At 43.1% G+C, this 13,991-nt stretch overlaps 1 protein-coding gene across 1 annotated transcript in view; it reads right to left on the bottom strand.

The window, feature by feature from the left end:
• Window positions 1-13,991, bottom strand: part of SYNE1 (spectrin repeat containing nuclear envelope protein 1) — a 375,888-nt gene that overhangs the window by 49,682 nt on the left and 312,215 nt on the right. The window contains exon 124 of the mRNA XM_048488624.1: window positions 8,780-8,942. Within this exon, the coding sequence (XP_048344581.1) occupies window positions 8,780-8,942 (163 nt within the window). The remainder of the gene's footprint in view (window positions 1-8,779; window positions 8,943-13,991) is intronic.

The raw sequence follows: 13,991 nt of genomic DNA, 5'->3' as shown, positions 1-13,991 counted from the left end.
TATGATGCCCGGCCGGGCTGGACATTTTTGGCTTTCTAAAAACTCTGCATTTTACCCGCCGGCCGCAATTTCTGGTGGCGCTGACGCGCATGGGGCGACATTGAGACGTGAGCATTAAAGGTTGCTCTTGTTTGTGCAGAAGCTAAGCACCGCTCCGAAAGCCCCAGCGGGTCTGTTGAAACTCTTCTCCTCGTGGCCTCCTCGCCCCTTCGGGAAGTTTGGTCATCTCCATGGATTTTTGCTTACAGATTTGCCAGAAAGTCAGTATGGCAACACGGTCTTGTGGGTGGTGGTGGACTTATTTTCTAAACAAGCCCATTTTATTCCATGTGCTTCCATCCCTCCGCTTCCTCCCAAGTTGGCTCATTGCCTTTGTTCATTCAGCATGTTTACCGCCTACACTCCGCCTCAAGTTAGGGTCTATTCCCACCGCCCCCAATTCATTTCAAAGTTCTGGAAGTTTAGGTTTGAAGTTAGGGTCGCCGGCGTAAGGTTGCCGCCTCTACCAATGCCTTCAAAGTGGACGGTAGAGTCGAGAGAACGAACAGAACCCTAGAGCAATGCCATTTACGTTAGCCATAACCAACTACCACTCAAGACAATTGGTGCGCAGCTCATATTCCGCTTATGGAGTACCATAACAATGCACAATGTAGTCATAGCAGTACAAAACCCCTTTGAAATTGCTGTGGTTCTGGTCGCTTCCTTTCCCACCGTCTGTTTTGAACTACCCAAGGAAGCATTTCAATCCCTCCAGAGTTTCAAACAATGGGATTTCAGTCTCTCTGGCCGAAGGGTGGAAATCGGTCCAGACTGCCTTACAACAGGCTAAAAGACTCCTCTAAAAGCTGCAAGCCGATAAGCAACCGCCGGATTTCCTCTCATGCGGTGGGCTTCTGGGTGTATTTCGTCTACCAACAAAATCTCTTCAGAGACGCATAAATTTTCTAAACTAGGCAAAAGATTCGGGTGGGACCTTTTTTCATAGATTACTAAAGTGATTACCGATGTCACTGCCCGCATTGACGGTTGCCTAACTCTCTTAGTAGGTAACATTCATCCTGTCTCTCCATTCCAGTTTACCTGTTCCAAGGAGGCCTCAAGCTTACCAGTGCTCTGCACGCATCTACCGGAGAGGCTTCCCACCGGGACTATTATTGATGGCCACAAGTATTACGAAATTGACGACGCCCATCCTGGACTCTCGCTTTTAATCGCAAAACGCTTACAATATTCTCTAGGCCTCTTTGGGTGGGGGTATTCCTCTGGGTATAATCAATGGGTTTCATTCTCGAAATATTGACGCTTCAGCCTCTTATTTCTTCTTGCTTCCACCTTTCCGCATCAAAACCTGGGGAGGGGTCTTCTTAAGGGAGGCAGAGTGTAAAGGATTCAATGTAGTGTTGACGCAGGGGCAGCTGCCTGGCTCCTTGACTGCATTCCACAGCCCGGCGATGGGCCAGCTTCTCCGGGCGGAGACCTTTATCTCTCGGGTGTAGGGAGATGAGACCTCCGTTCCCATGGGAATCCGGGAGGGGGGATGGGATGGACAGAGTTATAACCTGTGTTTCTGGCGGGAGATCTTATTCCTGCCACTGCGTGTACTTGAGCTTTCTAAGATGTCTGAATAAACGGTCTTTTACACCAAAGAGCCTTTTATTTCTGCTTCTATGGAATTCCTTACAAATATATTATTTATTCTGAAAACTAGAAATTTTTCTTGCTTTCATTTTCATTCTTATATCACTGCCCTAGAAGTCTCAGAATATTAACAAAGTAAAAATGAATAGAATATACCAAGTTGGAGTGAGGGAATTTCATAAACAGAAGGAAGTGCAATTTTTGCAAATTTCCCCTCTCTTGGCAGAACTTCAGCCTATCCCTCATGGGGTTTCTGATGTCCTATACTCCCAGAACAACTTTCTTGAGGGAGGGGGACAATTTTGATCTGCAGTAGGAGGCAAGGAAGTTCTGCTCTGCTGATGGAACTCCCTATCATTTTGCTACTCTACTAAGAGCTCCATCCAAAAGGGGGGAGGGCAAAAGGGCTTGAGGGAGCAGCACAGCCTTGCAGGTGGGTGTTTGCCATCAGTGTCTGCCTACCTCTCAGTCCTGCCAGGGTGAAACTCAGAAGACCAGGCCTTGGTGGGGTTGTGCTGGTGTCCCGAATGGATGCCAGTATGGGAGGTGGGGGCTGGGGTGTTCCCAGGGTCGGGATTCAACTGGACCAACCACCGGTTCAACCCCCCGCCACACGCCCCCCACCCACTTACCTGGCTGTTGTGCCTTCGCCCCCCCCTTTCCGATGTTGGGCAGGGGAGGCAAGGGAAGGTGGCGGCATCGGGGGGGGGGAGCCAGAATTAGGTTAATCATGCAAGTCAGGTGGTATCAAATCATTCAGTCATTGATACCAGGCCTGGCCCTGATGTCCACTCTCAGAGGCCAAAATGGCCTCTCTCCCTCCCCCTGACTGTTACTGACAAAGACAAGCCTAGAATGCTATTGTTGCCTAGCAACTGCTACTAATATCTAGCACTTTTGAAGCTACACGTATTTCTTTTATCATTTGGGATTTTTTAACTGCCCAATACATTTGCTTTTAGGTTTCATGTTTTTCTGAAAATCTGGGGTCCTTTTCAGGTTTGTAGAAAGAGCTGCTGTGCCTGTTCACAGCGCCAAATCACTGGATTTAAGTATCCTCATATTGGGCCAACTTCACTATTAAAAGATACAAGTGGGAATCCACAGACTTGCAGGAGGCATCTCATTTTGCCCCACTTCCACCATTTCTTCTTTTCCTGTCCTGAAAGCGCCCATAGCCCTCTCCCATTCCTGCTTCCTTTTCTTTCTAGGGTTGCGAACTTCCAAATGGGACTCAGAGATCTCCTGGAATCACAACAGATCTCCAGATCCAGGTTGGAAAATTCCTGGATATTTGGGGATTGTGCCTTGTAACAGTGAGATTTGGAGAAGGGAAATTATATCACCAGGGTATAATTTTACTAAGACTATCCATCAAAGCTGCCATCTTCTCTAGGTGATCGCTAACACCTGGAGATCAGTTGTAAATCCAGGTGATCTCCACTCTCACCTGGAGAATGGCAACTCTAGTTCCCCTGGAAAGGAATGGCTGCTGTGGAGGGTGGAGTTTATGACATAATAACCTTCGGACGGCCCTCTCTTCCTTAGACCCCACCCTCTCCAGGCTCCATCCCCCCACCTTTACAAATTTCCTAACATGGAGTGGCAATCCTATCTCTTTCCCATGCAGCCCACCTACCCTTTATCTGTCCCTCTGTCTGAAGCTTTCCCTCTCACTCTCCACCCCCAGAAGCCTCTACTTAGGAAAACTGTGACCCAGTTATGTGGTGCCAACCCCTGGGAAAAGTCCACCTGCCTGGTAGGGAACCCTGAAGGATGTGTGTGTCAGGATGGGCCCCTTGGCTCATCCCCCCTCCCCCTTTCAGCCTTCCAGGAAACGAAAGCTAAAATGCAGCCACAGCCCTCCAAGGTGTGGCCAAGCTCCTATCCTTTGTAATGTTAACTCTGTATTTGAATGTTGGTATTCTTCCTTTTGTTATCTTACTGTAACTGCGTCTCTTGGGTCCGGCAAGGGGCAGGCCAAGGGCAGCAGGGATTTAAGGTTTGGTTCTTTCTATATTCCCCAGAATTTGACTATCCCACGCATGCATCAGTCCTCAATAAAGTCTTACGTTTTTTAAAAGAAAAACTACAGGTCGCTTTATTCTGGGATTACGGTCTGACAGGGTCAACCCACCTTCCCTGTACCCTCCTCCTCACATTCTTTCCTCTTTCTCATATTCTGTTCTCTTTCCATGTGTCACTGTCATATTCTCAATGTCAGATTCACCAATCTACCTTCTGCCTGAACAGGTTATATCTTCAGTTATATTCACTTATGCTTTATATTTATACTTAATTTATACCTCAGCATTTCCCATGGGGAGAGGGAACCAAAGCAGCTTACATTATTCTTCTCTCCTCCTTTCGATCTTCACAGAAACCCTATTAGGTAGGCTCGGGTGAAACTATGTGAGTAGCCCAAAATCACCGTGAACTTTCATAGCAAGATGGGGATTTGAACCTGGGTCCCCAGGTGTTATGAACTACACTACACAGGTTTTTGTAGGGTGCCTGCATTAAAACAGTTTCATGCAGCTGGGATTAATTGAATCATGTAAATCAAGTGATATAAAGTCACCAAGTCTTATAGTGCTAGGTCTAGGGTTGCTAACCTCCAGATGGGGCCAGAATTATAACTGATCTCCAGACAACAGAGAGTTTCTGAGAGTAAAAGGGAGAGGGTCCTCTCCAAGGCTATTTTAGCTTTTGTGGGAAGATTCATTTGGATTTGGCCTGGGGTTAGGTTTGTCTGCTCTAGGATGGGAAATTCCTGGAGATTTTGGGGCGCAGTCTAGGGAAGGCACGGATGGGAGAGGTCTCTGCTAGCTATGCCATAAACTTCACTCTCCAAAGGCATTTTCTTCATGGGGACAGATATCTGTTGTCAGAAAATGCCCCGGTTTCTCTTTCTCCCCCCTCAGATAATCCACCTGTTCTATAGTTCTATCCCCCATTCTTTCTATTTCTCTCTCTCTCTCCTTATGCAGGCATTCCCCATTCTTCCTCTGCCCTCTCCCTCAGATAATCCCCCATTCTTTCTCTCCCCTCCCCCTTTTCTCTATCTTTGAGTCTGACCTACTGCAAATTTGGAGCAACTCTCAGCAGAGGCCACACCTGAAATTTTCTGTGGCTGGGCCTGAAGCAGCTGCCAACATCCACTGCTGGCGAGTTCAAAGCAGCTCACAACACCCACTGCTGCTACAGCTGGGCCCAGAGCAGCTCCCAGCATCTGCAGTTGGGCCTGGAGCGGCTCCTTGCAGCAGCTGCTGACAGCTCTACAGATAAGTGTATGCTCAGTCAATGCTGTTTTATTTTGAGGGGAATTTATATCCCCCATCATTTTTTTAAAGTTTTCAGATTTTTCGGAAAACCTGGGGAATCCCTCAAGTTTCCTAAACTATATGTTTTGGCTAAGTGTGGCCTTGCTCTGCAGATTTAGGCATCTGCAGATGGGTGCCATAGTTGAGGAAAACACACATAGATAATGATGGTAATGTAAGAACACTTAATGTGCATTCAAGTTAAAAATCACAATCAATACATAAAAGAAACCCTGATTAAGTAACATGACTCTACATACCCTGTTTCCCCGAAAATAAGACATCCCCTGAGAATAAGATGTAATAGAGGTTTTGCTGAAGTTCTAAATATAAAACATCCCCCAAAAGTAAGATGTAGCAAAGTTTTTGTTTGGAAGCATGCCTGTTGAACAGAACACCAGAGCATGCAGCTGTGGAGCAGAAAAATAAGACATCCCCTGAAAATAAGACATAGCGCATCTTTGGGAGCAAAATTAATATAAGACACTGTCTTATTTTCGGGGAAACACAATATGTTCACTGCATGCATAAACAATTTCTAAACACGTGTTAAGAGTACTTATGGATGAATATACCAATAGGTTCCCACACAGCTTCTGTGCTTTTTAAATTCAACAAAGGTTCCTGAAAACTGCTGTATTAGCAGTTCTCCCTTGCGCCTTTGAGACTGACATCACTGATTTATCTTTTACCTTCTAAGTCGGTATGTGTGTATACGTTTGCTCTGTCCCAGTAAAAGGAAAGGCAGAAGTCTCTGCACTTTATTTAGGATGCTGTGGTTGGCAAGGGAGAGAGGAAACTGACTTTCATCCTTTTACCTGTTACTGGAAAAGCTATGGTTGGCCCCTGCCAAAGTACTTTTTAAAAGCTCTGTCTGAAGAGGACACTGGCTATTTTGTTTAAACCAGACACAATGATTCTAGCAGGTCAGTGAATGGAGCTCTTACACTTTCCTTTCCTTTAATAGCAGGTTTATGTTTCAGACCATGATACAAGGGAATTATTCTTATTTAAAATGTTTCAAGCTTATATTTCTCCCCAAGAATACTTAACATGGTTTACAAGCTAATTTTAAAATATATAAACCATGAAATCATTAAATGACAAGGTCCATACCTTTCACATGACCATTACCAACCATCAACTCACCACGCAATCCTAAACAACTACCCCGCTCTGTCCTTTTAAGTCATTTATTTCTTTAGATTTAATATGCAGCCCCTCTCCTTTGGGACTCAGGACAGCTTACAACACGCCATATAACACAACATATAGCAGCTTGTTTGTTTTTAGTTACTTTATCGAGGCAAATAGAGACTGGTCCTCAAAAGAGACAACCACTTCTGGAGGCTTAAATAAAGATAGGCAGAGAGGCAAAGCTATGTGTCATGAGCATATTGATGACAACCAGGTCCAAAGCAAGATTTGTTCACCTTTAAAGGTTTTATGTAATACTAAAAAGCACAGTTGACAGCACAGAATTCTGCAGATTTCCACAGGGTAAATCCATGCACGGATGCCAATTTCCTGCCAGGCAGTGGACTCCCACTGGGGCACAGAAGAGCCACTGTTCCTCTATCTGGCAGTGTTCTGATTTTGGTAGGAGCTCCACTGGCTATTCAGCAGAGGGTGAGGGGCACCAACACAGATATTGACTAGCAGTGACAGAATTCAGTAGGGCAATCATGAGGTTAAATCAGGGGCTGAAAGAGTGAGAACAGGAAAGTATGAGACTGGATCGATCAAACAATTAGCTGTGAGGAGAGGGGCTGTCTTACCATGAGTGTCAGAAAGCTAAGCATGGACCCATCCCCTCTTTTGGCTGGTGTATGAAAGTCAAAGACAGGCCAATGAAGCTGAGGCCTTAAAAAGAAGCAGCAGGCAGGCAGGCAGCCTGGAGGAAAGGGTATGGAGCAGATATGTCATCCAGGAACCCTACAGTTTTTCTCTGCAACTTTCCCTGAGGTCATAGGTTCAACGCTGGAGTGTAATTAGCCACAGCCTCATTGTTCAAAACATTATTCCTCCACACTTTTCCCAATTTGAAATGGCCACAGCAGAGCTGATTGCCAGTGAAACTCAACAGGGCAAACAGATGTTGCACAGGGCTGCTTCAGATTGGAAAAATGATCCATGTGAGGGAACCTTAACTCTGATCTCCCTAACCCTGTGGCCCTAATGCAAATCAGATTCCCATGCACCTGCTTAAAAACTGGGGTGGAGGGAGGGAACTAGTTCACAGAAATTGCAGTATCATGTGTGGTTTGTTCATTTTACTGAAGCTGGAGCCTATTAACAGCCATTAATACTTGTGTAACCCTTTATACAGTAATGGATTATAATGATTGTGGCTTCCTATTAGGGTGCACTTTGCATCCTGAACCTTCACCCTCCCTAACTGTATTCTTCTGCAACCACCACCAAGCAAATTCACAAAAACAATATTTTGGGGAAGCCAAGATGGTCTCCATGCAGCTGAAAAATGATGCTGATGTACACAGGACATGGATCCTCCCCTGGCCTAGAGTCCCCTGCAGTAGAGCCATTTTTTCTGTGTGAATTGAGGGATTTTTTTAAAGTATATGTCTAGCCATTTTCACTGAGTAAAAACATGCCATTCCTCTTCTATTTCTGCAATGAAAGTGACTTGCTTTTACAAAAAGTGAAAGCTAGGAATGCAGATCATTATAACATAATTGCCAGTTAAAAAGAAACACAGCAAAACCTCACTGGAGGTACCCAAGGGACTCGTGCACATAAAATGTGGGGAAACCTGACATGTGAAAACCTTTTGTTTCTGCTGCACTGTATGTTAGGGCACTTAGAAATCATTCTTGATGCCCAAAATTGCACCCAACAGTGATTCTGACACTACAGAAAAGCGTAATAAGTTCCAGAATCGGTGTTGGAGCTCAGTTTTAGGACTAGAATAAATTATTCTGCTCTTTTAATAGAAATCACAGTTGTGGATTCCAGAAACAATTTCTTAGTAGCACAGTTGTGACCTGGCAAATGCCATTTTGGGAGGAATGGTGGCATGGTATAGCGTATAGACTGATCTTGTCAGATCTCAGAACCTGGGCTGGTACTTGTTCAGGAGACCAAGAAAGACTATGTATAGGAAGGCAATGGTAAACCATGACCGCTTTTCACATGCTTTGAAAGTCCCTTGCTGCAGTTATATAAGTCAGTTGTAACTTACGGCATGTACACACTAATCTTTTCCTTCCTTCTTTCCTTTTTTCCTTCCTTCCTGCATTGCATCCATGGCTTTGCAGGTTAATGCACAAGCATGAAAATTAAACAATACTTCTCTACAGCTCATGCAATTTCACATGCAGAGGAATTCAGATACATGTTTAGAAACAGCCAAGTAGAACAAACCTTTGAGCATTCTAAACGTGGAGATTCTCAAGCATCTATAAAGCTTGCAAAGTTCAAATGCAGAACACTCTCTACGTGGTGGTAAACAGTGTCTTGCAATCTACTTTAAAAACTCCTACAGTTAAAAGCTAATTATTGAATCAACTGACATTCTGATCATAACATCATGGTGCCTTACCTCTGTTTGGTAGGGTCAGTGAGCAGTTCCATGTTGACTGGATGTCAAAGCCAGAAGACTCTATCAGAGTAATGCCATAAGCATCATCTGCCTTGAATTTTAAGGGCATCTTCCTCTCACTGCCCTCTTGTAAAACTGAGCTGGATACAGCAGGCCCAAGCCTGTACCACACTTGGGTCACCCTCACCATTTTGCAACGGAGAGTAGTAGTGATGCATGATTTTTGCTCTTCTACCTCATATTTTTGTTTTACCTGCTGTTCATTTAGTTTCCTTTGAATCTCCTCGGAGTCACAGGTTTCATAGACAATGGGTTTGGACAGCTCAGACTCAATGTGAGCAAGCCAAGCTCTCAGGATGTTCATGTTCTTATCCAACTGCTGGACTGCAACCAACGTTTCCTTTAGTTTCTTCATCCTGTCACAGGTAAAAACACCAAATATGTCACTAAGCAGTTGTTGAACAACACATTCTTCTTGGCAGTTTGCAGTATGGATTTGATATTTTGCTTAACAATTTGAACAATGTAACTAAACATTTTAGTCACAAAATTATAAATGTACATTTGACATCAAAAATGTGGCCTATAATTGGTAAAGAGTATCTAAATTCAGGTCTGCCATCACTAATTATAATTTGAAGAGCAAGTGTAAAACGATGCATATTGGGAATAAAAACACAACTTCAGACAGTATATATACACTGATGGGATCTGAACAGACCAAGAGAAGGAGCTTGGGGTGGTAGTGGTTAGCTTGATGAAAATGTCAATCTAGTTCTGCGGCTGTGAAAAAGGCAAATTCCATGCTGGCCTTGCTGGCCTGGCCCGCCCAACACTTTCTGCACTGAAAGTGTGAGCCAGAAATGCAAATGGCAAAGATGGTGTGTGTGTGCTTTGATCACATTAAATAGAGGCTTGTGTGCAGCCCAAGAAGAGGGAGGGGGACACCCCCTGCTGAGCTGCAGTGGCAAAAATCCACCTGCAGGAGGAGGGGGGGAGATTTATGGGCGGGGTGGTGTTGGCGGGGAGGAGAAGAGGCGAGTGTGAAAGGAATCGCAGCTTCCTAGCCATCATCTGCATAAAAGGGCTCCCTCCTCCTCTCCTAAATGGAGTCTTTCACTGCAGCCGTTGCAGAAGGGCTGCTGCACCCCGCTCACACGCTTTCCTCCTGTCCTGCCTGGGAAAGGCAGACTGCTCTTTGTTCCCCCTTTCCCCGCTTTCTCTTTCCAAAGCTATGTTTCTCCCTCCATCAAAGTGAATGGGGGAATGGGGGAGAATGATGCCATTTGAGTGACACAACCAGCAGCCAATCAGAATGTGGGAAACAGAGGTTGTCCACGTATGTGCTGAATAGATTGTGGGGCAAATGAAAAAAAGCCCTGTGCCCGTGCAGAAACAGCTGGATCAGCGTAGGGGCAGAAGTGGGGATCTGTGCAGAATCACTGACCCGGCACGTGATATCCCTGGGCCTTCCAGGTGCAATTTTGCCGTGAAAAAGCGGCCTTTGTATTGCAGCCTTAGTCAATTGTATTTTCAAATGAGAAAGTACTCAGTGAGTTATGTTGGACTGGATGCAGCTTTGAGATTAGGAAATTGAGCAAGGCATTCTTAGCTGAGGAATTGTGCACCTTCAGGAAATCCAGAACAGAGAAGGAGGGAGAGGGAAAGTTTCCTGGCTCTAAAAAGCAAGGGAAGAAGAGGAAATGGACAAATTCCACTGTCTAATGAATGCTGCCCAACAATCCATGTGCCAAAACAGTACATCATAACTTAGCCATTTTTCAAAGAACATTCATAATGAACCAGTACATAGTAGTCTTTCCCATGAAAGCCGATGATGTATATACTGTGCAATTCTAAGCAGAGTTATGCCCTTCTGAAACCGTTTAAGTCAATGGGTTTGGAAGGGTGTTTAGGATTGCATGTCTACTCCTATGTCAATAATGTGCACGCCTGCACAGAACTCTAAGAAGAGACCCAGCAATTAAATCAATATTGGGGTTAATATGTTGCAGATCACCAAGCCATGCAGAAGATATGGACTATGCTCTCTCCCACACATAAATACATTTCAAGAAAGAACAAATTAGTAATAATGGGAAGTTTCAACTATCTGCAACACCCAAAACTAAAATAAAATGAGGGCACACCCACATCTGAGAGAAAAGCTCACTTGTAAATTCAAGAGAATGAATGGAGGCAAAACAACTTACTCGGCGGGCTAATATATGATACTAAAACAACAGAAATGAGAGAACCCAGGATTTCTTCTCACATATAATGGAAAAATTATAAGATGGACAGCTGCCTCTTACAGAATTTAATAACAAGCAACTAACACCTCATTGCAGATCTGTTGCAATTAAAATTGCTCCATCAAGAAAATCACAACGGAAGATTTGGCAAAGATGTAAAGTACAACATTTTCTAATTTCTACAGCGTTTGGAGAAAGGCTGGTTCAGGGAAATCAAAAGCTTCCTTACTGGCATTCGTATGGATTTTTCTGGCAAACTATTTGAGACAGTTCACCATTTCCATTCTGAAAGGGAGACTATAATAACTGTGGCAAACACAAGCATTTGAAAATTTAAAACCAGAATTTCAGTAATTTGATTTTTACCTTAGGCAAGATTACAGTTGAAGTCCACAGTTTACATTCACACCTCCTGCATTTTTGGAGATTAGCCCCATGCCACCTCCATCAGCCTGACCTTTAATACCTCTTTACTCAGGAAATGCACAAATGTCTCAACCAAGCTTCGCAAAACAATGAGTACCTCAATTATACAATCAAGCAGCAGGACATCTGTGGATTTCTGATTGGATACGAAACCCAGTGGTGGGATTCAGCAGGTTCGCACCACTTTGGCAGAACCAGTTGTTAAAATGGTGCTTGTAAACAACCAGTTGTTAAATTATTTGAATCCCACCACCAGAACAGGTTCTTAAATTTTTTGAATCCCACCACTGACTAAACCTGTTATAAAATGAGAAACTGCAGACTTAACAGCGGGTATACATAGTTACTCGTGGCAGGGAAAAGCTGATCAAAAGACAGCTGATCCGAAAAGACTCCCACTACAATCAGAAAAGGAGTTTTTGAAATCTGAAAAAACCCTTTTTTATGACTTAGTCCACCTCTAAAATCTCCCAAAGAAGCCAATCGTGATATGGAAACATAGAATAATGATAATATACTCTATAAGGAAATAATCAATGATCAAGGGGAAATTAAATCATGGCAAGAGATAAAGGAGGAGGGCAAGAGAATACAATGACTGACATATTTTCAACTGACATCCAGACTTAGAAGAGAATTAAAATCAAAGAGAGAGATATTATGTGAAATGTCAAAATATATAAGATTTTGCAGAAATTTGAAACAAAAATGGAACAGGAAAAGAAATGCATGGCAAAATGGATGCAACACTATAAAGAAGAGATAACTTTTCAACAATGGGAAACTTTATGGTCCAAAAATATTAAACTTCCTATATGCCAAATGTTAAAAGAGAACTGGTATAAATTGTTTTACAGATGATAAATAACTGAAATTATCAAGATGACTAAACAAAGTGATGGCTTCTGTTGGAGATGTCAAGAAGAGGTTCGGTCTTTTTTCCATATGTGGTGGACTTGCAAAAAAAAAAAACACAACCCAAGAAGTAGTGGATAGAAGTACAATACAAAAAATTATTAAACAAAAAATTTCCTTTACTGCCAAAGCAATGTTATTGGACATTTTGCCAGAAAATCTTCCAAAGAAGCTTAATGAACTATGTTGGCACTTACTAACAGCTGCAAGAGTAACAGTTGCATCCCATTGGAAAACTGGAAAAGATATCAACACAGAACTTTGGGAAGATAAAGCTAGAGAATATGCTGCAATGGCTAAATTAACAAACCTCATAAACAGATGGTCAAAACAAGAATTTGATGAGAAATGGGAACTGTATTCTCATTTGAGGCTGAATCAATCATGTAATAATAATAATAATAATAATAATAATAATAATAATAATAGCCTCTAATTTGAAATGGCCACAGCAGAGCTGGATTGCCAGTGAAACTCTCAACAGGGCAAACAGATGTTGCAAAACAGGGTCTGCTTTTCCAGATTGGAAAAATGATGATCCAAGCGTGAGGGAACCTTAACTCCTGATCTCCCCTAACCCACTGTGGCCCCTAATGCAAATCATCAGATTCCTGCAAGTGCACCTACCTGCTTAAAAAAAACTGGGGGGGTGGAGGGAGGGAACTAGTTCACAGAAATTGCAGTATCATGTGTGTATTTGTTCATTTTACTGAAGCTTGGAGCCTATTAACAGCCATTAATACTTGTGTGGCAACCCTTTATACAGTAATGGATTATAATGATTTGTGGCTTCCTAATTAGGTGCACTTTGCATCCTGAACCTTCACTACTCCCTCCTAACTGTATCTCCTTCTGCAACAACCACCACCAAGCAAATTCACAAAAAACAATATTTTAGGGAAGCCAAGATGGTCTCCAATGCAGCTGAAAAAAATGATGCTGATGTACACAGGGACATGGATCCTCCCTGGCCTAGAGTCCCCTGCAGTAGGTAGAGCCATTTTTTCTGTGTGAAGTGAGGGATTTTTTTAAAGTATATGTCTAGCCATTTTCACTGAGTAAAAAACATGCCATTAATTCCTCTTCTATTTCTGCAATGAAAGTGACTTGCTTTTACAAAAGTGAAAGTGAAAGCTAGGAATGCAGATCATTATAACATAATTGCTAAAGTTAAAAAGAAACACAGCAAAACCTCACTGGAGGTACCCAAGGGACTCGTGCACATAAAATGTGGGGAAACCTGACATGTGAAAACCTTTTGTTTCTGCTGCACTGTATGTTAGGGCACTTAGAAATCATTCGTGATGCCTAAAATTGCACTCCAACAGTGATTCTGCGATTACCTCAAGCAGAAAAGCCGTAATAAGTTCCAGAATGTCGGTCAATTTGGAGCTCAGCTCTTAGGACTAGAATAAATTATTCTGCCTCTTTTAATAGAAATCACAGTTGTGGGATTCCAGAAACAATTTCTTAGTAGCACAGTTGTGACCTGGCAAATGCCATTTTGGGAGGAAATGGTGGCATGGTATAAGCGTGATAGACTGGGCAGTCTTGTCAGATCTCAGAACCTGGGCTGGTAACTTGTTCCAGGAGACCAAGAAAGACTATGTATAGGAAGGCAATGGTAAACCATGACCGCTTTTCACATGCTTCTTTGAAAGTCCCTTGCTGCAGCTTTTCATATAAGTCAGTTGTAACTTACGGCATGTGTACACACTAATCTTTTCCTTCCTTCTTTTTTCCTTTTTTTTTCCTTCCTCTTCCTGTGCATTTGTGCATCCATGGCTTTGCAGGTTAATGCACAAGCATAATGAAAATTAAACAATACTTCTCTCTACAGCTCATGCACATTTCACACATGCAGAGGAA

Source organism: Sphaerodactylus townsendi, linkage group LG01 (genome assembly GCF_021028975.2).
Source record: "Sphaerodactylus townsendi isolate TG3544 linkage group LG01, MPM_Stown_v2.3, whole genome shotgun sequence".
Lineage (NCBI taxonomy): Eukaryota > Metazoa > Chordata > Lepidosauria > Squamata > Sphaerodactylidae > Sphaerodactylus > Sphaerodactylus townsendi.
Note: the sequence above shows the minus strand (reverse complement) of the source record. Positions and strands in the feature narration are given on the sequence as shown.